General features: G+C 50.7%; 1 protein-coding gene across 2 annotated transcripts; it reads left to right on the forward strand.

The window, feature by feature from the left end:
• LOC122388467 (sprouty-related, EVH1 domain-containing protein 1-like) lies at positions 1 to 26,581 on the forward strand. Of its 2 annotated transcripts, none has more exons than XM_043379605.1 (5): positions 1 to 736; positions 13,669 to 13,861; positions 20,340 to 20,508; positions 24,012 to 24,166; positions 25,004 to 26,581. In XM_043379605.1, the coding sequence occupies exons 1-5, from the start codon at positions 717 to 719 to the stop codon at positions 25,757 to 25,759; spliced, it is 1,293 nt and encodes a 430-aa protein (XP_043235540.1). In that variant the 5' UTR covers positions 1 to 716; the 3' UTR covers positions 25,760 to 26,581. The 2 variants fall into 2 exon arrangements, with proteins under 2 accessions (XP_043235540.1, XP_043235541.1); XM_043379606.1 differs by having other exon boundaries at positions 398 to 736; positions 24,141 to 24,166.
• The last annotated feature ends 233 nt before the right edge of the window (positions 26,582 to 26,814 follow it).

Consider the following 26,814-nt stretch of genomic DNA (forward strand, 5'->3'; position numbering starts at 1 on the left):
ATTAGAAACAGGTGGCAGCACGCGTCAGGGGCTTTGGCCGTCCCGTCGTATGGATGGTGAACTTTGAGGAACGAGGGCGGCGATCCCGTTTAGTGGGTTCTTTGGGGGTTTATGGGTGAATGCTTGGTAGAGTTCTGTGTCCCCAAAATATGCATAATCGAGTTGAGTCACTACGATCCATGGTCTGGGAATTGCATCAAATCCCTCAGTTGCTATGATCGGTGTTGTATTAGGGACGATATCACTGTTAATTGCACTCAAAGAACATTTTTGATCATTGATGAACTTTTAAAATGTGCAAGAGTCTTATACTTTCATCCTCACCCTGCTCCCGTTTGTAAACAAACCCATTCTCATTCCCCTCTGAATGGTCAGAGGATCGCCATCTTGGATATAGTGTTCATCCGCACTGATATGTTTCATGAATGGAGAATTCTTTTACATCCGAACACCCATTAAATCTTCAAAAAATGAGTCATTGCAATTGAAAAATACTTTTTAGTCAGTATTAAATTTTTAATATATTCATGTAAGGGTCGGCGTCCTGCTGAAACAGACATATTCCAAATACTATGGTTTTGGTGCGAATATCGAGCTTGGGCGTTCAGTGGAACGTCGGCTCGCAAATGTCAGTGGTCGTCCATGAATTTTGTGACCAAAAATGAAGAGTCAAAAACGAAGATGGGGATCCCGTAAGGAGGGGATTTATGTGAAACATGACAGAGGGATATGAAGAGTAAGTAATTAAAGTCATTCGTACCTTTCCTGTGCTTTTACCATCGGTTTGCATGTGCGCCATTCATGTAAATCTGCTCTCAATTGGATTTTTGGCCCTGATGCATGTCTGTTGGAATTATACCACATAACTGGACCTGTTACTGTTTTTATTTTTTTGTATGACGTGTTTGGCATGAGAAACTGGTGAACGTTGTTGAGACTCGATAACTGCATAGGGATGTCGTGATATAAAGCTTGGGCGATAGTCAGTTTCAGACATGCAAGCCAGGCAGCAACTGATGATGAGCCCTTCTAGCCAGAGTGCCATCCACACCAGCACAGACGGACCAGCCTGAAAGTCTGCGCCACCTCACATTTTTAGAAGATTTATGCTATTTACTGCAGAATTTAGATGGTGGCGGTGCTAGCTAATGATGTAGAAACTGCAATTCAAGTCCAATTCCCTTATTTCATGCTGAACTGTGCTTTGCCTTCTGCATACACTTTTCCATTATAGGCCAAAACAGCAGTACATCATGGTGTTATACCAGTCCAATGCACTGAACACTAACCCCGTACACCATGACACCACATCAACATCACAGTAAATCAGCATTGCTTTGCTGAGTGCCCCAGCACCAATAAGACATTAAAATTGCAATGCCTTGCATCCTGGCTAAGGCTAAGCTTAGGCTCTTAGGAATGCAGTGGTGTATGCATATTGTGAGATGCCTGTTTGTTGCTAGCATTTTATTCTTGTCTTCCCATTGCTAACATAACTTATAAACTTATACTTGTCAGTCTTCTGTCCAGCTGTTCTAATTTATGCTACTGGATAATGTAGGACAATGTGAATAGTAGTATTACATCAATGTAATAGTGAAGGCAGTAATGTGAAGTTACCTGTAATAAGTGCCTCTTTATCTACCTGCTTCTCCTTGCTTAGGTACTTAACATCCACAGCAGTTGAGAAGCCAAAGCTATATGGTGTCTTGCCAGTTAAGCCATTTCATGCTATGGCATATGCTCCTTTAATGACTTGCCTGTTTTATTAGCCTGCCAATCTTCCTTCCACAACCATGGCTGATGTAGTAAGGAGTAGAAACCTGTTCTGCATAGAGCTGTGTCAATTCTCATGTGGGGCTGAATTCACTGGGATTGTTTGAAGGGTCCTTGCAAAATGTTGCCATGTTCCAGACACAGCTGAGCCAGTTCTTGAGGAGCATTAGCAGGGTCCTCTTTTCTGGAAGCTGAATGACTATTAGTTGACCACAGTAGCCCAGGATGCCTCATCAATGATTGCTGTTGCTGCATGGTTGCTGAACTTCAGTGTCACATAGACTGACTGTTCCTTCCATTTGTGTCTTCCTGCCCACAACAACATCTCTCAAGAAGTAATCCTGTTGTTACATGTGATGTGTTGTGTCTGTTTGATTGTTGTTGAAGTTCAGCTACAACTCTTCTTCTTTGTACTGTAGGAGAGAAGAAGCAACATTGAAATGCTCATGAAGGGTCATTGCTTCTCTTTATTATCAACCAGCTTGTTACCTTGGTAACCTGGCTTGAGCTAATATTTTGATGCTGTACCATTCAGGCTACTTGGCAAGCTGTTCAGATACAGAATGAACGTTTAAAACAGACTGGTAGCCAGCACAAACTTTTTTGACTGCTGATTACCTGGATCCAGTCAGAGCAGGAGCTGCCACGAAATCTCTCATATCGTGGCATATCGTGGCATTGAAGAAGGCCCCAATCCATGGCAGTATCCAGCCTCAATTTCCATGTGCTGCCATCTTGGGGAGAAGCCTGCGTGTTTGACTGGTGCCTGACACACTTTGACAAGGCTGGCAATGCTGACGGGTTTACCGCATTCGACCGCTCAGCTCCAGTGCCCTGCAGCAACCAGCAGTTGCCGTCGTGCGTGAGCCGCGCAGACGGAACCTGTGCTGAGATCCGACGAGAAGGTCTTCAGCTGGTTGGGTTTATGCGTTTGTGTGCATGCATTACATTACAACCGCTGAAAACTCATCGGAGCTGACTCATTCGAGGCCGATTAGCTGATGCGGCAATTTTGCGCTCTGACCTGGCGAATGCCTCCAGCTACAATACGTTTGTCTTTATCACACAGCCAAGAGTGTCTTCAGCGAAATCAGTTATATCAGTCACATTCTACCGAGCTGATGTCCTGGACGGTGCGCACGCATAGGGAAAGCTTTTTTTGCCTTACCATTCCCAGGTCAGCGTTACAGTGAGGTGGAACCCTGGGCTGGCCATCCCGGTCCTTGACAAGAGGTTCTGAGATCTGACAACGGGCTGGAGATCCCTCTCAAGGTCTGTGGTATGAAGTCTGCGTGGGCCCCACATTTCAACAGATCCATACCTGTACCGTGTGGAAAGGTCATCCGCCAGTTTTAGGGGGCCCACGATCACCTCTGAGGGACTCCGGCTTCGACTGTGCCTCACTCCTCAGCTCTTTTGCTGCTTCAATCTTTTGCGGTAGTCGTTTATGTCGGGTGGTGCAACTGGCAGTATGGTTCCCAAGTTATTTGTTAAAAAGGTGTTTTTAAACGTGGCGATTTTGACAAAGAGATAGAAAGAAACACATCAAAGTCTTTGATTGGTGACGCTGTAGTTTGTTTTGTATTCAGCCGTGAGAAAATAGCAATAATGGCACCAATATTAGCAGGCGTTGACTTTTGCGGAGAGAACGATCTAACGTTCTCGCTCAGCTTTGGAGTACGGGCAAGGTTGAGTATGGGCGCAAAATGCCTTATAGTCGGCGTGCCCTGAAGCCCCAAAAACATACAAACAAACGAGAATGAGTAGTTCACTAGTTCATGAAACTTTACCGTGAAAAAATCACGTTGGTTATCACCTTGGCTTATGCTCATATGGTGTAGTAAGCTTAGGATGGTATAAAAAAAGACGCAAATTGTATAGTACGTTTTATAACATATCGTCTGATGTGCTTGGTTTTTGCTTCTCCTTTTTTTGTGGACTTGATTTTTGTGAGCCTTATTTTTGCGCTTTATTTTCTGCGTTTTGCAGACAAGTTTGGAATTTGGTACAGGGTAGTGTTCACCGAACTTTTAGCTTCTTAAAAGCGCGATTGTCATGTTTGCTGTCGATTTTTGCTAGTTTTTTTCTGCCCACCCATTTCCGTATGAATGTTTGCTTTATTGTTACGCATGGTTCATTGCTATGTTCATTGCTGAATTTCGGCATAGCAAACCAACGATCTGGGCCTCGTTTCATAAAAGGAATTACTTACGGCATTCCGTCAATTATGCCAGATTTGGCGTATTTGATGCCAATTCGGTTTCATAAAGCCGGAGACCGGAGTAATTCACGCCATCGAAATTACGGAGCTTCATTTACGGCAAATGCTCGAATCCGGACCAATTGATGCCATTTGGGTTTCATAAAACGACGTAATTAACGCCAACTATTTTATCAAGTTCTTGATATCAGTGGTGTAAACTACGCACAAAAATGTTGCGTGAATTTGAATTAATGTGAAGATTCGAAGCTAATTTTTAATATATTTTATAATGTTGAGCCCGGTGAGGAAGAAAGAACAGCCAAAATGAGAAAAAGAAACTGCAAATCTTCTGTACCAGTCGCTTTTTGTGGCAGCTATCGGAATTTTGTTTATTCGCCGCGCCGCGCCACTCTCGTAGTAAGGCACTTCTGCTTAGCTGGCTTTCTGCTGTTTTCAATATATTGATTTAATAAAGGATGGTCAGCAAAATCGTTTTTGTTTTTTCATAAATAATTTTTACGATTTAATTTCAACATAATTGTTTTATAATTTCTTTAAAAAAATAAGTGTTGACATGAAATTGTAATTTGTAGGTCGCTTGATAAATTACGGTAACTACGCAAATGTGCTTAGTTACGGAGGTGTAAACAATTCCAGTTGTGGCTTTGTGAAACCGCTTCATTTGCGCTCCGTAGTTTGAAAGGGTGTGAATTACGGAAAGGTGTAAGTTACGGCAGAGTTTTATGAAACGAGGCCCTGATCTGATAATAAGTAGGTACCTGTTTGCTCGGGTTGTGACAGTGTTTGGGTCTGATGTGTGGTCCATTGAAAGGGCGCCTGTCAATGAGTGAGCTCACGTTGTCGTGTCGGCTCGGACATTCCTCCGCACCGGCCGGCCGCCGCCGCTGGGGACCGCTGGTGCGTGTCGGTCGTTGGCACGCATACATCGCCGCGGCGGGGCTGTGCGAGTGGCGTGCTGCGCGTGGCGTGCTGCGCGTGGCGTGCCCCTTCCGGGCGTCGCGCCCCGACCGGACGTCCGGATCCCAGCGCGCGCCAGCGCCCGCGGCTGGTGGAGCACCCCTCTGTGGGGGAAGTGCAGGCAAACAGTGCCGAATTCCGGTGCAAGAGGGGGAGCGCGTCAGTCGCTGGGGATCGTTGTCAACGCCGCCCCTGGCGCGGCGTATTTGTGGCTGCCAGCCATTCATTACGTTTTTCACGCGTCCATTCATTCAGCCATTCATTCCTGTCTCGTTCATTCACCTGGGCTGGTTCCATTCATGTGTGATGGTGTGGTGATGGCTGGTTGCTGTGCAGATCACTGTTGATGGTCGGCTCCATACATTGCAATCCAAATGCTGCGAATATATACCTATCTTGTATGGGACAGTTTGTTTTGTCCAGTTTTCACATAATTGATGATTGATTATGAAAATCAGATTCCTCTAGAAAATGTTTTAAGGTGTTATCTGTGTGCTTTACCTAACTATGCAGTATGTACGAGTAACTGTTATAAAAATTGAAACGATCGTCAACCAACTATACCTTTATCGATCATGCTCAGTTAAAGTTATCCAATCCGATCCGTCATTATGTAAACCTTTCACTTGATGCTTGACTTAGATTCCTAATAACTTTAGGTAAATATGGAAATTTATTAATCAATATAGCTCGATGAAAATGGTTTCCATCTGTGACTGACTCCTTCCATTTTTTTTTTTTGCAAGCGTTGTGGTATTCTGCACCGCACCCCTCAGTGTAACCGGTGACACCTATGCAAACTTTTCGTTTTGCTGTGCTGGAGAGGCACACCGGTAGGGGTGTCGTTCTGCTGCCGTCGTTCGGCGGAGCGCCGGGCCCCGTGTCCGGTTTATATCAGTTTTTCCGTGGTCGAGTGTGGGGGCGGCGTTTGGACTCATCTCGGGCGCCGTCCGTTGGCCGGCCGCCAGCTGTCATCTGCGCCCAAAGCGCCGCGGCCGGCGGCGGGGGCGTGCCGCGCTGCTCTGCCCGCCCCTCTGCCGTGGCGGCCGCCGCCGCTGCCGGCCCGTTTCCGGTGCGCTGGCGGCGCCCGTGCGGCGCGCTGAATGGGCCGCCGGCGGCGGCGCGCCTTACTACGTCATTCATTGATCGCCGTCCAGCCACCACCGGAAGTGGGGCCCTGGTAATGGTGCCGCGCCGATACCGACGGCCGCGGCGGCGTGGCCCGCGGGAACGGCCGCCGCTGACCTGGCCGGCAGCGGGCGCGGCACACAGCCCCGGTACCTTTGAAGTGACCGGGCGATCCTGCTCCTTTTGTCAGCGGTCCGAGCTAGCGCCGCCCCTGGCCGCTGCGTGAATGATACGCTGGTGCCGGGAGTACGGGGGAAGGACATGGGGTCTGGGGATGGCCGCTGATGGGACGCCCACTGCCGTCGAGCCCACGGCCGCGGCTAAGTTTAGCCGAATATTGAAGACGGTACGGTGGGGTTCTTTTTCTGCCGCGCTGATGGGCCACAATGGAAGGTGGCCGGCGGGGCAGAGATCATTAATTGTTCGCAGGACATCATCAGAATGTGGTCACTCGGCCGGGCGAGCCAGCTCGCCGTCCTGCTCTCTTCTGAGTGTCTTTTACCCTCCTGAACATAGCCTGCATCGTATCGGACGATGCATATACCTACTGTCAATGACTCCTTCTCGTGAAGAACACCTTCAGTTTCAACCGAATGACACCGCCGCCCGGAAGGTGTTCATCGGTTTCGATTCTTCTTAGTTCTTGTGATTTACCTTGATTCATTCCAAGATTGATTCATCCAATCGAAGAGTGTCGCGGAATTTCTTCTCCGTCAGGATTATTGTTGACCCCCGACATATGTCTTCGTGTTTTGGGAATTCGATAGTTTTCCGCTAAGTTGTATTTTACCCTTGTCCCGTTTTTTTTTTTTACCGATTTTCAATGTGGATGTCAGAAATTGAAATATTATGACCTTCGTGTGTTTCTCAAGTTTGATAGACGCGAGATATCCGGGCGTCTCAACTTAAGCAGTCCCAGGGTATAAATATGGTCCACTTGCGCCATATTGTTGCGCAGGGCCGGCGTGCAGTACTTTTCTTTGGCGTCCATTTTGGTGAAATTTACCCTCTGGAGGACAAACTGCTGGCAAAAGATTAATTTTCAGGATAAAATAGCGAAGTAGCCCTCCCTGACCCTCGCCAAACTTCGGTTTTCTACATGCGCCCCCACCGAGAGCGGCGAGAGGGTTTGGGTTCGTGGTTCGCCCGATTTTTAGTTCCAGCCTCGCAGAAAAGGAGTGCGTGCGCCGATACGAGACGCAGCGACCGACACTTGATTTTAAGGTCTCAGTTCAACTGATGACCTATGAGGTCAGTTTAAGTGCCCCAGGTTAGGGTTTTTAGTTTTTGGTGATAAGTTTCACCATAGATAGTCGCAGGGCCACGGTTTTGGCACCATCGTGTTTGTCTTAATCAGGCGCGTCGAATGATGTGTCTATTCAGGACAGGTCCACTTAGGTGTTGACCTGAAGGCTGAAGTCAAGGCCAGGTCACGAAGCTGGTCGATGGAGGTCATATCGTACGATTCAGCAGGTCTTTCCGAGTCCATTGGTGGCTTTCCGACTGTCTACGCTGTATTGAAAGTAGCTTAATTTGATCGAGAGCAATTGACGGAAAATTCACGTGACCTACCGGGGCGTAACATATGACGTCACTTTTGTAAAAAAAAATGCAAAAGCTAAGTGTCGGACCTTGCAAAGTGCGTATGAAATCAAGATTTCATTGCCTGAAATACTCTCATCATTCTCGGCGCCAAAATAGAAGTTTTCATATTTCCCCTGCTCTTATGATATAATGATGGTGTGGTAGGCCACGAGACCGACCTGACCACAGGTGCTCCATAGGAAAGCCCAGAGATGCACAGATTATAGGGGCTCGCGTGGTGCTAGGTATGTCTTGTAAGTTTCGTCTCTCTGTGAAAGATCCCGGGGGACTGAGGGCATTGGAAAGTTGTAACATTTTAGAATCATGTATGTACATAGAGTTTACCTATGACATCATATGTCAGTGACCTGACCTGACCTGTCCTAAAAATGTGGCTGGTGTCGCAAGATCCGGCTTGAATCAAAGGTCAGGTGTGAGAACTTTTAACTTTCCATAGTCAGCGCGTTCTGTGCAATTGCGAGAAAACCGTGTGGGAGGGGAGCGGCACTCGCCTTCCTCCTTTCGGCCGGCGAGCGTCAATATTTTTGAAAAAAAATCCACTTTTTACTTACCTACTTAGTTAAAACTATGTGCCTATTTTATCATGCATCGAAAATCGGAAGCGTTGTCCCACTGCGATGTTACATGGCCTTTGGTTGCTTGACGCCAGGACATTATAAATGACTGGTGTTTCTAACTACCGTCACTACCTACATGGCCCGAGAGCCGAGTTGGATTTGCGCCATAAAAGCGTCCTTTCTTCCTTGACGTGTTGCGGTCGGACCGCCGCAAAGGCACGGAAAGAGCGGACTTGAAAATCCGACGTCAGGTCAAGGTCGTGACCTCGATGAAAAACGTCATACCTGCATCGGTCTATATTGTTGATCAAACACCGTGAATGTGTTGTCAAGGCTGTATGACTGACCTGGTGATCTGATGTCAGGTGATCATTGTCTATTTTTTTTTTCGCGTGCGCGAAAATCTTTTTTGTAATGTATGTCAGAAACTGAGGAAAGAGAGCGTAAATCGCCTTCCATCGCCACGGTGCAGGATGCCACAAAATTGAGGGACAATGGTGGTCGCACGCTGCATTTTGGGCTGGTTTGTCCGACATTATATTTCTAGTATCCTGTGTCCATCTCGGAAGGCATTTTCTATCAACCCTGGCGGAGAAACGATGCGTAGGAACGTTGCAGGGCTGTGCGGTTTTCGAGCAATCTCATCAAATTATCGAACACAAGGATCTCTGAAATTGCTCGGTGGCGGCGGCGGTGATAGCAGCGCGTAAACTGGTCACTTGGTTTGGTCAGCGGTGTTATCCCCAGCTCTCTTCTCCGTCTTTGTAGTGTTATCCGTACATGTCATCCCTGTTGTGTTATCCTCGCCGCGGTGTTATCCCGCTCTCCCGTCTCTAGCGGCGTATTCCTCGGCTGTACGGACCCGATTCCCACTCGGCCGGCCCCGGTATGCGCGGTGGGGGCGGCGCCGCGCGGGTCAGCGCTGGGCCGGAGAGTCTGGTCCGTCACGGGCTCTGTGACCCGTCCGACCCACGGCCCCCTGTCTCGGCCCGTCGGTCTCCCGGTCCGACCGGCCGCCATACCGGCGGGCGGCCGGTGCGCGTCGTCCGCCACCTGGCCGCCGTCATGAATGGGCGGCGGTGCTGGCGGCAGCGGCGGCGGCGGCGGCGGCGCGCCGCCGGTCGATACTCGGCCGGCCGGCCGCCCGCTCGGCCGGCCGCCCCGCGCCGGAAACAGTCGGCCCGGAAGCGGCGCGGCGGCCGGCACGGGCGGCGCCGCTGCCGCCGCCGCCGCCGCTGCCGCCGCTGGCTCGTTGGTGTGTGTGCGTGAGGTGTGCGGGCGTGGTGCGCCATGGTGCGCACCACGCGCCATGGCCCACAGTGCTGACACCATGCTGGACATCAGTGACAAAGTGCGGCGCCATCTGCGACACTTGTCCAGCTCCAGCTCGACATCCAGTGGCTGCAGCCATGCCAAGTAGGTAGACCGACGGGAGTCTCAGTTCTCACTGTTTTAGCGACCTCGGTAGATCAGAGAGGAACCTGCTCTGCCGCTCTGGAACCGATTCACAGCTGGCATTGGTCATCCCGTCTGTGAAGTTGCGCTTTGTGAGATTGTTTGAGCTTTGTAAGCCGCGAAGTGTCGCCTTCAGTCGAAGCCGATACGGCTTACTTGTAATATTCTCCAGTTCAGTATGCCCCATATCCACCCTACCCTATCTCGCCGCAGTAGGGTCTACTCTACACTAAGGAATCGCTGATGATAGTCTTTCTTCGGACTAGTCCTTTATCCCTTGCTTTTGGTTCCACTGCGACCGCTATCTTGTACACTTCAAACCGCACCTGACTGTCTGAGCCTTTAGCCAATGAAACGTCATTGACTGAGGGGGAGGGGGGGGGGGGCGTATAGCAGTTACAGCACCATCCTCAAATCTACAAAACCAAGCCATAAGCATCGCAGCGAGTCAATTAGAAAGGTCTCATCCAGACGCAGTTGAAATTTTTAGGTCACATGACTGATTAAGGTCAAAACAAAGGTCAAAATAGGGCCTCTCCGCATTTTGGGCTCTAGCGATTGCAGTGTCAATGATGTTGAGCCCAATTTTTGTGTTAGATAATGACGAAGCGCTGAAAGTTGAAACAGCTATGCATAAGTGCTGAAGTTATACCCGTGCTTAAGGTCAAGGTCAGGTAAAGAAGGGTCAGTGATTTTGAAAGCTTCATAAATAAATGATATGCCACACATGTACCAGTTTTGACCACGGAGTCATCAGCAAATGTGACTACTAGATGAAGACATCATTGTCCTCTGGAATTGTCCTTTAGATGCAGATAAGCTCAGGATGCCAATGGAAGCCAGACTCAGTTCCTCACTCGGTCTTCTGTCATGTCAATGTTAGGCAGAGCTTGTATGTCAGCGCTAACTGCTCTGTGTTCCTTGTGATGCTGTCTTTTCCTTTTCATGGGTGAAGGCTGCTCTCAGTCTCAGCGTAACTAAAGCAGCTGTCTCAGTCATGCGGCTCATCAGATGGAACTGGCTGATCGGTTGCCATCCAAATGCGGCAAAGCTGAACAGTGAACATGCGTTTATGCAAAGCTTCTCGTCGCCGATGATCAGAGTGAGCAAGAAGAACGTAGCCTCACTCCTCACACGGACACAGACTTTGCTGATACGGGCTATTGAAACATACTTTGCTAACGCTTGAATCTACTGATGTCTCATTGACGACTTATTTCGATGAGCGGCTCAACAACAAAACAGATTGTTTGCACAAAACCAAAATCATTTTGCTATTTAGGTGCTCAATCAATATTCAGATTTCAGACCTTGTCGAGCGTCCTCCCCCTGACATTCACATTTCCCCGACTAGTGGATATCTGAATTGGATATCGGTCGGCCGTGTGCCTTGTCTAATGGTGCGGGGGCGGGGGCGGCGCTGGGGGCGGGGGCGGTATTCTGGGCGGCGCTCCGGCGGCCCGTGTGCCGCCCGGCCGGCCTCATAAGCCGCCGTAATTCGGAAATTGGCTGGGCTATTTCAATCTTGCCGCGGCAGAATTTCCGCCATGGCGGCCGCCCCATTGGCCGCTCTCCGACGGTGGGCGTGGCCGGCGGAAACCCTGACGTGACGGTGTGGGACGTGACGCTGTGACGTAAGAGACGTGACGGTGTGACGGCACGGCGATGTCCGTTACCACAGTGATGCAAATGGGGTTCACGAGTGGCCATAAATACCCAAAAGTCAGGTTTACCAAATTGAGTTAATTGCGATATGGCCGAGTAGACAAATGTTTGGGGCATCTGAAATCACATGGTTTTCATGTTTTTGTCAAAACCTGCCTCGTGTATAATCGTCAGAAGTTGTGACATTTTCTAGGTCGTAAAATGACGGTCAGACACTCGCAAGTTCAAACGCCGCTGGTTTGCGTTCATTTCGTACAAATTGAAAAAATTATGCATGAGAATGATCCCCAAAGCCTTCTGCTTCTAATGCCGGGTCACAAAAAGCCGTATCTCATTCGCTTTGGCGGTAATCTGACTATTTATCATCATGTTGCAATCGCAGTTTTTTACTAAGAAAAAAAATGCTTTCGTTTCACCTACAGCACTTAACACAGTGTGTGCCCGTTAGTCCACCATAACATAGCCTTCCCTAATCATTTCTGAGTCGCATCGTTAAAGAATTAAGGCGCTAGCACAGGGCTGACCGGCGCTACAGAGGTTTTTGTCCGGGCGGTCGGGTGCCGCAGTGGGCGCGCAGTGGGCGAGTGGGTGCCGCCGCGCGGCGTCCGGGCGGCGCGGCCGCCCGGGCCGCCCGCTGCGCCGCGGCACCCGACTGTACCGGACGAAAACTTCTGTAGCGCCGGTCAGCCCTGTGCTAGCGCCTTAATTCTTTCACGATGCGACTCAGAAATGATTAGGGAATGCTATGATATGGTGCACTAACGGGCACACATTGTGTGAAGTGCTGTAGGTGAATTGAAAGCAAATATTTTTGTTAAAAAACTGCGGTTGCAACATGATTACAAATAGTTAGCTCACCGTCAAAAAAAAAAATAGATACGGCTTTTTATCACGTGGCATTAGAAGCAGCAGGTTTCGGGGATCATTTTCATGTATAATTTTTGCAGTTTGTATGACATGCACGCACGCTAGCGGCACTTGAATTTCAAGTACCTGACAGTCATTTTTACGACATCGAAAATGTCTCGACTTCTGACAATCCTACACGAGGCCGGTTTTGACAAAAACATTAAAATCATACTTTTTCAGACACCCCAAACATTTGCCTGACTGACCATATTACGATTTATTCGATTAAGTGAACTTGAATTTTGGGCCTTTTTCGTATTTATGGCCACTCGTGAACCCCATTTGCATCACTGTGGTTACGGGGCCTCAGCACGAGACGGGAGGGACAGTGGTGCTTGCTTTCGTTGTGCTCTTACGCGCCAACCAGAGCGGCTTCACGTCTGCCTCCGCTGGTGTCGGGGCTCGTCTCCCACAGTTAGCAGGATCCTTTCGATGATAGAAGTAGTCTGTGATCGATCGTTCTTGTGCGCTTCTGCTGCTACTGTGAAACTTCGACCGTGGATCGACCCAAGGTAATTTATAGGTGTGGCGGCCGATGTGTGAATGGACTAAACGTGACCGTAGAGCCTAGAGGTGTTCTTCGGAACCAGGGACTCGCCTGTCCCAACCTCATTCATCTGACCTACGAGACTCTCGATCACTGAAGGCCGCAACAAGCGTCTTTGATGATCTTGGCGTTTTTTATAATTAAGATTTCTCACTCTTGACCGCTGTGTGGACACCTGCGTTCTCTGCTGTGTGGTTTGTTTGTTGTGTCGTCTGGGGCGTCTTTGGGTTGTGTGATGGAAGCAGGGCGCGCTGTGCTCGCTGGTGCCCCAGCACCCTGCAATCGGTACCCTAGAGCACTCTATGCCCGCTGGGAACTGACGTTTCCCCCTCCTCGTTCGGTTTCAGCGGCGGCAGCTTGGTACTAGTCCAGGCCCAGGTGATGATGGAACTCGTTCAGACCCAGGGTGACTGACGTTTCCCCTCCTCGTTCGGTTTCAGCGGCGGCAGCTTGGTACTAGTTCAGACCCAGGGTGACTGACGTGCCCCCTCCCCGTTCGGTTTCAGCGGCGGCAGCTTGGTACTCGTTCAGGTCCAGGGTGACTGACGTTTCCCCTCGTTCGGTTTCAGCGGCGGCAGCTTGGTACTAGTTCAGGCCCAGGTGATGATGGTCCTAGTTCAGGCCCAGGGTGACTGACGTTTCCCCTCCTCGTTCGGTTTCAGCGGCGGCAGCTTGGTACTAGTTCAGGCCCAGGTGATGATGGTACTCGTTCAGGCCCAGGGTGACTGATATACCCCCTCCCCGTTTGGTTTCAGCGGCGGCAGCTTGGTACTAGTTCAGGCCCAGGTGATGATGGTACTCGTTCAGACCCAGGTTGACTGACGTGTCCCCTCGTTCTGTTTCAGCGGCGGCAGCTTGGTACTAGTTCAGGCCCAGGTGATGATGCGGGACGACAGTATGGGCGGCTGGCTGCCCATGGGCGGCTGGGGACTCTCCAAGGTCTCCGTCCGAAAGCGACACCCTCGCTATGAACACGTCAATGCCGATCACCCCAAGACCGAGTACATCATCTTCGGCAAGCGCATCAACGACGGGGTGGTGAGTACAGAACGGCGCGGGCCGGTCCACGCGTGTAGTACTGGCTGGTTACACCTAACACCATACCTGTGATGTGCATGCAAACCCTGCAAATAATTATCTTCGTTTTTTCACGATGCCTTCTTGACGACTCAAGAACATATGGTGAACGTACGATTTGGGCTTGCCGATTCGTGAAAAAAAACTGAAAACTTAAGAATTTGATATTCAAATTTCAAACGCATTAATATGTATTGATATTTTGATATTTAATATCAATACGCTTTTAAAAAGCGCAAACTAAGTCGGCAATAAGTAGGCACGAATTGTGCTCAGGCACACAATATGCCCATTAACCCCGCTCTCCTCATTTTGTTCATCACACTTGAAATTACATGAAACATGGCTCGTCGTTGGACAGTACTCACAGTGGACACTGGACACCCATTGGGCGCATTGGGCGACGCATTTTGATGTATCACAGTAAAGGGTGCTACTGACTTGCTTGCGCACAGAGACCGCTGCTTCGTCTTCAGAACGGATGAGCCAATTGCGCTAAAAAGTGCTACGCTTTTAGGAGCGGCGTATGACTTGCACATTGAGGCCGATGAGTGACTTGGGTCGATGAGTGACTTGCACAATTCACATTGCACAAGCAGTTAGAGTTAAAGTCAGACTTTGCACGTGCTCGCTCACAATGGTGCTTATTTTGATAGGATGCTCCTTATGAAAACGCTGTCGATGTGATATTTGTCAGGCAAACTTGGCCCGTTTTTTTTTTTTTGCATCATTTTCTGTATCTTAGTACGACAGAGTGCTTATCTGGAAAGCGATTTGTTGTGTATGCTGTGATTCGTACGTAGCGGACCCATTACCAAGGGTGTCCAGATGCATCCTATGGAACCCACACTGGCCACAGTCATTTTTTTTTATTCAAACTAGCTGATCTATATATAACATGAATATTGAAAATCGAAACTATTGTACTCATACAACAGATGTAATCTCTGTTTGCTCTCCAGAGGCGCGATTGAGTCTTATATTGCACAGGAACTGTACGAGGTACTGACTTACCAGCAAGTAATGATGGACGGTTTCGGCGTTACTTCCAAGTTCCACCTGACTTCTGTCATTAGTTACTGACGAGCGCGGGTACGTCTGCTGATCGGGGACGGGCGGATCAGGAGGGTGCACATATCGTAGCCGTACAGGTGCTGTGGTCACCCGCCACGTGCTCCCTGTGTGTCGGAAGGAGCGCCGCTGACCTTTGCCGACTGAAAGCGGCGGCGGGCGGATGACGCCGTGCTGGCAGAGACGGCCACTCCAGCCGGGGCGGAACGGAGAGCGGGGGTGCCGTGGCCACCGGGTCCACTGGGGAACCACCGAGACCGGTGCCGGGTGTTTGGGGTCGGGATATACGCAGCAGCGCTGGGGTGATGCACTGCGGGATGAGGCGGCCCGGTTGGGTAGTTAATTGGCTCTAAGCCCAGGTTGTCGCGCTGGTCAGCCTACGTTGAACAGTGTGGCTCCAAGGTAGTTCGAGGCGCTTAACGCTCTTGCCAAATCTGACTTTTCGTTGCCCGTGCTGAGCGAACAAACGAGCGAGTCTTTCTTTGGATGAGGGGAAATCTTCGCATGTGCGACCCAACCCAGCCCCGTGACGATTTCGTAACACTAGGACAACCGTTCTATCGATCGGTGGCCTGTTGCGTAAGATGACCCATCATTTCAATCATGAGTTCAATACGTGGCAGTGTGGCTAAATTCATTTTACGTTAGGGGGAGGATGTAGAAAAAAGGTCGAAAAAGATGTCGTTATTTCCATAAAACTTGACTTCTACCCTTTTTAACCCACGAGCCGCTGGGGGGGGGGGGGGCATAAAGTTGCCCCCCTTTACGTTTTGTGAAAATCTCCGAAACCTGATAAGCTACGAACGTGAAACTTGGCATAGCTTCAAATGAATACCTAGGCAATGTTTGAGGAAAGTTTGGTGGTTGTAGCACCTAAGATGACGTCACAGTGACGTCATGACGTCACAGTGACGTCATTAAGTTTTGTCGTTTTCCGATATGGACCGTTTCTCATAACGCTGAGCATGAAACTCAACTGTAAATGAACTAGACAGCACCTGCTGTCATCCTAAAACATCTAACTACACTTCCATCTAGTTTCTGACCAATAATCGACCCTTTATATTCGGTCCCATATATCTGATGTATCGTGAGGAATATGAGAGTCGCAAATCTATGATTTCACTTATGACGTCACTGTGACGTCATTTCAAATGGGATCGACACCAAATTTGGACACAACCTCGGCTAGGTATTCAGGAAGATGTGTACAAAGTTTCGCTTCTCTATCTCTTCGCGTTGCGACGATATCGTCGCAGAAGTAAAGGGGGGGCAACTATATGCCCCCCCCCCAGCGGCCGGCGGGTGGCGCGGAGGCCCAGCTGGCCGCCGGGTTAAGCACTGTTTTTTTATTTATGTCACCAGAAAATGATGTAGGAACATAAAAATACTGATAAAACGTTGAAGACGTTCTGATATTCGGGATGTCAAATGAGGTTTATATTATGGTTTATATTATGGTTTATATTATGGAAGGGAAATGAGGTTCGGGTCATATATTTGAACATTTTGGTTATTCGAATGATTGTCTTAGCGTGTTGTGAGGGTTTGCGAGGTTTGTGTTGCCCTTGCTCCTAGACGTTTGGGTTCGAGGTTGTTATTATAAGTCGTGACTGCCGTGTGGATGTTTTTATTTACATTTTTAGGATGTCATTACACTTTTCACTATGGGTGAATTTCCCCGCAACATTACAATTTTGGACACACTGATACGTGGTTCGTATAGGTGACATGTGCCACTTGTCAAATCACAGAGGAAAAATTGTTCAGCTTACGTAACTACACAGTGACTGGACCGATCACACTCAAACTGGGTATACATTACATATAGCGGGAACCTATCGGGCGATGCTCTTCCATGTGTTTTGGTTGGGGTGCTACTGCACGTGCGTAGGTGCAGGGGCTGTTTCTGCTTCTCACGAACGGCTGGGTCGAACGCGCTAAGTTTAGTACACCGCTGATGACTGCCTAGAAGGGCAGCCTCATTTGTGCACGTCCAGAGTGCCGTTTCTACATCTCAAGAACGGTTAGACCAATTACTCTCAAATTCGGTAAATCGTATGGTACTAGCTAGAAGGGTGGGCCGCACATATCAGAATCTCACTCCGCACGTGCGCACGTACAGTTGTCGTTTTTGCAGTTTGGAACGGCTGGACCGATTGCGCTCAAAGTCAGCACGTCGTTAAGAACAGAGATATGAACCGAGCTGATCAGTTGCAGTCTCATTTTACACGTGCGTAAGCGCATGACTCGATATTGCGCTCGCTCTTTCGTTGTCCAAAAAGTGTCATGTTTGTTATTCCGACCGGTTTTTCGAACAGTTGAGGCAAGCAATTAGTTAGCAGGCGTTTATTAGTTTTTAATTAAAACATTTTCATTCACCCTCGCCCTGGTGGGGGGCTATTTTTTGCCCCTGTAACGTGGCGCCTTGCGCCCCCTCCAGACTTTTAGATATATCTCCAGAACCGCTGCGCCGATCGTCACCAAACTTTCAGTACCCTCCCGGGCATCAATTTTACACATTGTAGCTTGTAACTAATTTTTTTTTCCAAAGGCTATGAAAGGTTGGCTGTAAATGACGTCAGAGTGAAGTAATGTTCTGCCGTTTTCGACCCCAAAAAAAGGTTTCGCGGTAAGAACTGTCAGGCCTATAGCTTTGAAGATACAGAAAAACGTGTAAGACATAAAAGGTATAAAATTAGCAGGGCTACATAACTGCTATCTCGGATTTTTTCACCCCCAAAAATCATTACAATCGCCAAAAAATTCAAACAAATTTTCGATTTTCGAAAAAAAAACGGAATATATGTGATAGCCCTTACCGACTTTTATTCACATACCACATTTCAGATTGATACCTCTTTTTGGCCAAGTTATAGCGAAAAAACTGTTCAAGATTGATGACGTAAAGCTTTCAAACTCAATTTTTAGCAATTCTAGACTTGGTAGCACAGAACAAAGGCCACCGTTAGACTCCCCGTGACGAGCTGTATCGAATCAATACCCATTTTATGCAAAAATATCAACTTTGAAATTTGACCTTTTTACCTTTTTTGACCTAACCACCAGGAAGTGACCTAAACCGTTCCTGGTGGTCTTATAACCAACACCATTGAGTTTGAAATGAAAAATTATGTGCCATAAAACATGCATCACACAGCCCTAGTAAAATTGGGTTCATGTGCTGACCCTTGGTGACCTGACCTGTGACCTGACCTGGTATTATCAATGACCTCTAATAGCAACATATGTACTAGGCAACTGACGTCCTATCGCTGATTTTCGATAAAATGCGTTTTACTCGATGTTATAGCGCATTCCATAGAAGACCCGTGACCGGCAAAACTTTTTATCTTTGACCTGACCTGTGACGTCATCGGTGACCCCGAGTTCAATTTAATTGGATTTAATTGGACAAATTTGATAGGGCTTTCGAACGCCGTTTGAATTTTGCGGATCCGTCCATTAGTTTCGGAGATACGAGGGAGAGGGGGCAAAAATAGCCCCCCCACCAGGTCGCGTTATACCTAAACGGACCCCACCAGGGCGCTGGTTAAGCATGCGATTGTCCTGAGTATTTCACGTTAAATATTTCCAGCCGGTGATTCAATGATGCATTATGATGCATGATGCAAATGTAAAAAGTTCCTTCGTGGTCTTTTAGTATACCGTAGGTCAAGATCATTGCTTGTTTCCTGAATCATCGCAGTAATAGCAATATGTACCTATATCAAAAATAAAATTGTTGCTGTCTTAGCGAACAATGTGTTTACGTTACATTAGAAGTAACATTGCACTCGCGCTCCTCTTTGCGACTCCCCATACATTTACTTTGTTGAAACTGGCTATAACTTATTTTCAGTATGATGGCCTTTTAGTCCAGAACCCGTGCTGAGTTGCTTAGTGCTCACACGCAAGGCTACTGGTTAGTGATAACCTTTGACCTTTTAGGTCGCCATTCGACATTGGCATTTAGTTATTGCATTTGATTATTTATATGTTTATCGGGATTCCCTATTCGGGAAGTTCGTTACAACTTCGAGTCTTGAGTTCTAATGTGCGCATACATTGCCACAACAATATTGCGCGAGACTGTCATGATGACGATAATAGCAACCGCCTCACCAGTTACAAGGCACGGACCTGGTTTTGGATTCGGAAAGGTTTTTTAAAACTTTTTCGTTTCAACGTTTTTTTTTTTTGCCAGTCTAATGTATAGAAAATGCATCAATAAACACCTCCATTTATTCAGACGTTCTTGGTGCATTTGTGAGACTCGTCTCTGTCACGTTGGCTGCTGCCGAGCCTCGGTAGCTCGTCGGCTCGTCTCCATACCGGGCTGGCTGCCAGGGTCGCCGGCCCGGCACAGGTGGAGCCACCTACCGGGACGGCCGCCAGATGGCAGCCGACCCGTCACCCACCGGCTGAAAATCGATGGCCGCCGCCGCGCCTCCCTGCCCGGCTCCCGCCCGGCCGCCTACCTGGCTGTGTGTCCTGCCGTCCTACCTGTCCTCTGCCCGCCTGTCTACAGGTCTGCCGAGATAGCCAGGACATGCATGGGGTGGGGTCCGTTCAGTATAGGTCCTGGGGTTCGGTGCTGAGGCATCTACTGTACATGTCACGGGAAGAGGGGCACGGGGCAGAGCAGGAGAACAGGGTGGAGAGTGATGAGGTCCAAACGCTGGTGCAATGTTAGGGGAAAAATTGATTATGCTGGTATGTACCTCAATAACTACAAATCCCTGGCCCGGAATCGGCAGAAGACGAACTAGCCTGTTTTCTAGTCTGCTGGTTAATGGTTATTCCCTGACATATATGCTCTGGGCTTAATCATGTAACGCTAGTAGCGCGAAATGATTACCTTGCTGAACACATGCATGCTCCAGTAAAAAGCTTGTATAAAACATCATATTTACACTGATGCACAGGTTTGCTGTTACACGGTCATAGTTACCTACCCCGATTGATTGGCAGTGTTTTGCCAGGAAAATGGGCCTGATACGATCTTGTACATAAGCAATTATTTTTGCGGGTTTTCAGTGTGTAAATGCTGAAACACTTGCTGTACGGTGCCTCACATCTAGCACTAGGTGTTCGGTCGCCCCCAGTGCTGTGTAGTCTGACGTTAGCCATTCTAGTGGCATCGCTCTCCGAACGTGCGTGTTGCTTACCAGCGAAAGTCTTGCCCTGCTCCTCGCTTTATGCCAGTGTGGTCTGTAACATCAAGATTACTTTACTTGGTAACAGAGCTGTCAACTATCAGGATGTTCTCGTGTGTTCCTGTAGAGGTAAAATCACTCAGCCCCCTACCAGAACCGGTGGCCAGCCCTCCTGTTTTGACACCACCCTCGCCCCTGTGTGTCCACAGTCCGTACTAAACTGCACAATCAAGAAGGACTTTGTGTACCACAAGGTGATGCCGACATTCCACCACTGGAAGACTGGCGAGAAGAAATTCGGCCTCACCTTTCAGACGGCTGCCGACGCGCGAGCATTCGACCGCGGCGTGCGTCAGGCTGTGCAGGACCTCCTAGACGGTACGTCTGCTGTCAGTCAGTCCAACAGTCAGCCTGTCCATCCGTCAGTCTGTCTGTCCTTTTTGTTTGTCCGCCAGTTTGTCTCTCTGTCTGTGTGTGTTTGTCTGTCTGTCATTCGACCGCGGCGTGCGTCAGGCTGTGCAGGAGCTCCTAGACGGTACGTCTCCTGCCCTTCTGTCTGGCAGTCTGTCTATCTGTCTGTCTGACCGTCCTTCTTTCTGTATGTCCGTTCGCTCGTCCGTCCGTCTACCTTGTCTACCCTGTCTATCCGTCTTCTGGTCCGTCTGCCCGTCCGTCTACCCGTCCGTCCGTAATCGGTCTATCCACCCTTCGGTCCGCGATCCGTCTGCCTGTCCGTCTTCTCGTCCGTCCGTCTAACATTGTCTCTGTCCGTGTGCCCTTCTGTCCGTCCGTGAGTCGTCGACTCCCGACCCGTCTCCACGCCTGTCGTGGTCGGGCTCAGGGTGATCGAAGGGACAGGGTATTTATTATTTGTGTCTGCAGTTGCTGTCGGGTGATGATTGGACGGTTCGCGAGCATTACTCGATAATCTTGTCGTCACGGACGCTAAGAAATACCTGTATCCAGGTTTATATAAGTTTATACTGTGGCGTATTTGAGGTGACGGTTACCGTGCCACCCCGCTCCGTCTCGACTTGTTTTCGTTCGTTGCTGAGGCAGGTTATCGCGAGTGGGACATTGTCAGAGTAAATTTAGAAAAGAATAGGGACACTAATGCTGTGGTATCCACGGCTTGTGCTCCACATTCGAAACGTATTGAAATACGTTACCTAAATGCGCTACTTAGTCGTTCACATGGCTACAAAATTGTTCTACCATTTTAAATTACCATTATCTAGTATATGTATCAGGTCTCCACAGTGCTTCAAAACATTGAAAAAAAGAGTACGAGTCCTGAACCGTAGACACACTGCACGAGACGCCTACTTTCAACGCTATCTACGCATTCGGTGCCGTTCGGTCACCAAGCTTATGTATTGATGACACTAATCGGTGCATAGAACTGGTCGGCAATCAGCAGCATACAGTGGTGTCAGGCCAACTTATCAAAAATGTGGTCTTTTTCGCCGGTCTTGCAATGCTCCCCGCTGAGCTGAGGCGCATGTCGCGTCCCTGTCGGACATCGTAGTCTTGTCGCGGTCTATCTCTGGGTGTAGTGGGGCGGGTCAGAGCGGCCGGTCCCCTGACGTGTCGCGGCACACACCTGGGGGCGTCGGCCACCGGTGGAGGCGACTGGTCAGACGCGGGGGCGCCGGATACACCTGTGGGAACGGCCTGACACGCGCCGCAGCGCCGGCCGGTGGCCCGCGGGTGACTCACCCGGGTACCGACAGGGTCACAGGCGGCAGGAGATGTTAGCACATGGCGCGGTACCCTGGTCTGGGTGCCGCGCAGACACGGTGCCCAAAAAGGTCACTGTTGCTCGTGTTGGCTGGCCTTAGGTTAGGGACATTGGAGGTGGTGCCCCGTCAGTTGTTCAGCCGTTCGGCACTATGCTTTGCGAAGGGGAGGGCAGGACAAAACAAAAGCCACCGGGTGCTTTATCGTTTTCCAACGTTTTAAAGAAGCGGTTTTGACAGCCCCAGGGATCAGGTTGTTTAAAATGGATTCACCGGCGATTGGTGCGATTGCAAGTATTATCCATTAAACTCAAGGATGGGTTATTCTCGACTGACTGTTAATTGATCAGTCTCCACTCCATGGACATCAGATAGCAACAACTAATAGGAATTTCTGGAACCCATTGCTTTTGTATCCTCAGTATGTGTTTTGTGTTGGTAACCATACGCAGATATCTCGAAAACCATGTTTTGCTAACGTTTTTTGAATATTTCATCTAGGATCTGTTGATATTACGATGAAAAGAGTGTTGTGGATATCTGATGCTGCTGTGCTAGTTTAATTTAGTCATCCCAGCTCAGTTTCATTAGCGGCTCCAGGGGGCTTTGTAAAATCATATTGTTCGTGCTCGCGTTTGCTCTACGCCCACTCGCTGTTGCGGGAGAATGTCTAATGCGGCGCAGCAAGGCGCGGCGCAGGACATTGATGTTGGAACAGCGCAAAAAGTGAGGACATAAAACACTTGTGCTCTTAGATGCAAAACCCAGAAAGCTGTAATATTCGTCTCTCCTAAGTGGTTTGCGTCTGATTGCTTTTTACTTCTTCTGTTGTGTACACAACGTAACAGTTGTTCTTGTGGGAAGCAAGTAACTATTTACTAGGCAGTTCTCTGCACTCTGCATTTTCTTGTGGCTATGTCTGATAGTGTTGCGTACACTTCGTGCCTAAACTGCCTACTCTAACGCTGGTTTCTCTTCTCTCTTTCCTCTTGCCACCTGAACGTTGTATCAATCGGTAAGTTTCTTGGTTTTCTCATTAGCTGTAATCTCTCGCAGTACTGCAGTCTGTCTGTGTCGCTCTTTTCTGCTGTCCATCGCGTGCAATTTTCGCCATCACTCGTATCTGCTCTGCCCTTACACATGCTGTGCTGTGTTATAGTTGAACGATAGTGTGATACAGACATCTCGTCAGCTGTGTACTCGTATATGTGAATAATGAATGAAACAGTGGTCGGATACTTGTAAACCCTGAAAGCCTGCACCACTCCGCCCCCTCCAGTTATCAGTGGAACCTGCTGTGTTTACTCCTACCCTTGGTCCTACGCGAATCATTTCGAGACCCTTGTCCAAATGTCGAAAGGGTGTCTTTTTTGCATCAATCCATCCATCCATCCATCCATTCATGAGAATATAGTTATAAGAGAGAAGCTACCGCATTACGTCAGTGCCTCGATCAGCTCTGCAATACGCACAACGCCTTTGAGCTACTCCGCACTACCAATTTACGACTCCTGTAACCGGGGGGTCGTATGTAGGCCCCAGTCTGGGGTCCGGCGGCGCGCTGGCGTGGCCGGGCCGGCGGCGGCAGCCCGGTCGGACCGTGCAGCCGGACGGCCATCGACCGGCCGCCCCCGCGCGCTGCCCGCCGCCCACGGCCGAGCCAAGTGGCGCTGCCGGCACGGCGCTGCTGACGGCTGCCCCCCGCGACCCGACCCTCCAAACGCACCGATACACTGACTCGTCGAATCGCCGGGAAAATGGTTGATGCATATTGCACACGGCGGCGTTTTTTGTTTTCCGTTTCCAGCGTCCTGTGCGTGTCTTACATGCAGTGGCTCGCACTGTAGAACGAAATTGATGGCGATTTTCTGACTGTTACCTAATTCACACCCTTCACTCTCAGTGAAAACTGAACATTGTAAAACGATGTCAGGGCGCAGTCAGGATGACATTCTTCATCACTAGGCTGATATTGATTTGCGATGCAGGTGACCCATTTCCCTAGTTCCATCCCCACCATCCCGGTGCTCCCCCTCCAAGCTGTGACCGAGTGTGCTGTTTGTTGTGCGCTGTGTGTGTTGTGTGCTGTGTGTGCTGTTTCCCGTCCGTGTCCGCTGCTGACGGCCGCCCGGTCCGCCGCAGGTCTGTCCGACTCGGACTCGTCTCCGCTGTACGTCACTCCGCCACCGCCGCACGACCGACCGCCGCCGCCACCGCCGCCGCTGCACGGCCGACCCCCGCCGCCACCGCCTCCCTCGGTCACCCGGCCAGATCTCGGAGACAATGATGTGTTCATGGTGAGTCCGGGAGCTGGTTCAGAGGCCGTGGTAGCTCGCAGAGTCGCCGCCCCAGCGTCGGGCCCAGGTTCAAAGCCGTTCATTGATCGTTTCCCCCGCTCTGTGACATGCGCCTGAAGCGTCTCATCGCTTCAGCAGCGCCCAACGAACGATGATGACGAGGTCCTCGCAGTTCGGTTGCGCGTCATGTATTTGTACTGGCGTACCCAGCGCTGAACAGTCTGGCTGACTGTTGTCGTGTGATGCAACGGCCACGGCTGTGCGGCGGACCCATTCAGCGGGCGTGGGCGTTCTCCGTGACCCCGCGGCCGCCTGTCTGGGTGAGCCGGATACGGGCACGTGCTGCCACCTAAGGCCTCGCGCCCCAGCTGCAGTCGCCGCCTGCAGGTCGTCGGTAGAGCGGCGTCCTGTGGAATGTGTCCGGCGTCGGACAGATCAATGCGGCGTAATATAATGTGACTTTGGTAGAGGAATTGATGTTGGTGATTCAGTATGGGAGTAGTGTGCGTATCTTGGTAAAACACCTTGACAGTTTCAGTCAGTGTTTCCATACGACAACTGCGAAGTGTACTCTGAAGTCAGTACCTGTTTCGCCGTCAAGTCAGCGAATCAGTCAGTTTATACACGCCTGCCCCACTCCCGGCTCTTGCCACTGCAGTATCTGCCGTCTATTCATGAGTGCGTGTATTTGTCTGCAGCTGGTCGTGTGGCCTGTCTGCACGCTGTGCCCACCTCCTATGTTGTTGCGTTTGAGATGTCTTGAGCTGACCATACAACCACCCCTACTGTTCGCACCCCCGTTACCGTCCGCTCACCGTCGCTGTGGTGTGCCGGCAGACGCTGGAGTTGCCGGTGGACCGGTACGACAGCCGCTCCTCCTCCGACTCGTCCGTGTCGCGACAGACGGCCGCCTCGCCGCAGTCGGCGCTGCTCCACCGCATGGCGTTCGGCCCGACGGCGGCAGCGGCCGTGCCGGCGGCCGGCGGCGGCGGCGGCTCGGCGCCTCCCACCGGCCCGCTGTCGGACGAGAGCGCTGCCTCCGAGTACCCGTACGTGCAGTTCGCGCGCGACCGGCCCTCCAAGCACGAGTACAGCTACCCGGCCATGGAGGACCTGGTCAAGCAGAAGGAGCTGCTGAAGCGCAACGCCGAGACGATGCACCTGACGCAGCCGCCGCTGCCCAAGAGCGGCAAGCGCCGGGTGGAGACTCGGCGGCCGCTGCCGCGCCGCTGTCGCCACTGCCAGGAGCCGTACGACGAGGAGTCGAACGGGCGCGGCCAGTGCGAGTACGCTCCGGACCCGGTGCGGAGCTGCCTGGAGGCGGTCACCTGTCTGCCGGCCGCCCAGTGCATGCTCTACCACTGCTGCGCCGACTCGGAGGGCGACTTTGGCAGCGGGCCGTGCGCGTGCGCGCCGCGCGAGGAGCGCTGCGCGCGCCGGTGGCTGGGCCTCACCCTGCTGTCGGCGCTGCTGCCCTGTCTGTGCTGCTACCCCCTGGTGGCCGGCTGCTACCGACTCTGCCGGCGCTGTCACGCCTGCGGCGGAAGCACGGGCCCTCTACGCACCCGTAGTGAATACACACACACACACTGATTATGCGCACGGAAAGGAGAACCAGCCCACCGGCCGCCTGGCTACTGCCGGCGCGCGCTCCCGCAAGTCGGGCGCGCACATACATTCTATGTTTGAACAATGCGATATATGGATAGAGCGTATATGCCGAACCGAGTGCGGTTTTTTGTCGAGTGTTGACGCCGACCGCCGCCGGGCCGCCGCCGCTGTCACCGATTTTTATAAGTCACGCGTGTGCTGCTCGTCATCCAAAGGGATCCCAATGTCTCTAGGGCTCAGGGGACATTGTGACGCTCTTTGGAAGCTGTCTGCATTTGGTTCTGTGTTTGACGGTGGACGCTGCGCGTGTATATGAATGTGATATATGGCGGGCGGCGGCGGCCGGCGGCGCGCGCGCGCGCATACACGCTCTCCGCACGACGCCAGTGTTATATTGCTGGGAAAGAGAGCGAACGTGAGCGAGAGCGAGAGAGAGCGAGCGAGCAAGACGAACGTGAGAGTGTCACTTGAGACACGGAGAGGCGAGGGCAGGCGCCCGTACCCGGCCCGTGCCCGATGGGCACGGCCGCACGGCTCGCGCGCTGTAGGCTCGGGCAAGCTTTACCTTGGGCTGCGGAGATTGTCGGGCCGTTTCCAGTGTGTGGGAATTTTTGCGGGCGCGTGCGCCTGGCCGGCCCCCGCAGTCGCCGCGCGGCGTGCGCCGTTTTTTAGTCGTGACATGTGTCGCCAGTGGAGTCGCGCCCGCGTGCGCACACACAACGTTGTAATGTAATCCTCATCTTTGTGAACTGGACTCATCGCTGCTGTCATTTGTTCCTAAATACATGCCGCTTAACACCCGCACCCAGTGTGATGCCTGCGCTCTGGGGAACGGTGGGAGGCTGTGGAGACTGCTGTGGGATCCGGGCCGGCCGTACAGTGGGCTCATAATATCCGTCATCTCGGAGGTGCGTCGTGGTGAAAGCGTATTCGCCAGAGTGCTGATATTTGTGGACTGCTTTAGATGCTGGAGTAGATACTAGCTTATCGGTTGTGCGATCGGACCGAGATGGCTGACGGAGGAAGGATCAGTTAAA

Source organism: Amphibalanus amphitrite, unplaced genomic scaffold (genome assembly GCF_019059575.1).
Source record: "Amphibalanus amphitrite isolate SeventyFive unplaced genomic scaffold, NRLGWU_Aamphi_draft 000323F_arrow, whole genome shotgun sequence".
Lineage (NCBI taxonomy): Eukaryota > Metazoa > Arthropoda > Thecostraca > Balanomorpha > Balanidae > Amphibalanus > Amphibalanus amphitrite.

Bases quoted from the DNA above. Each gene is read 5' to 3' on its own strand.
- LOC122388467 (XM_043379605.1), top strand. From the start codon at position 717: ATGACAGAGGGATATGAAGA. The intron at 20,509-24,011 runs GTACGTCTGCTG...GGTCCGCCGCAG, and splicing joins TGTGCAGGACCTCCTAGACG to GTCTGTCCGACTCGGACTCG. The intron at 24,167-25,003 runs GTGAGTCCGGGA...GTGTGCCGGCAG, and splicing joins GAGACAATGATGTGTTCATG to ACGCTGGAGTTGCCGGTGGA.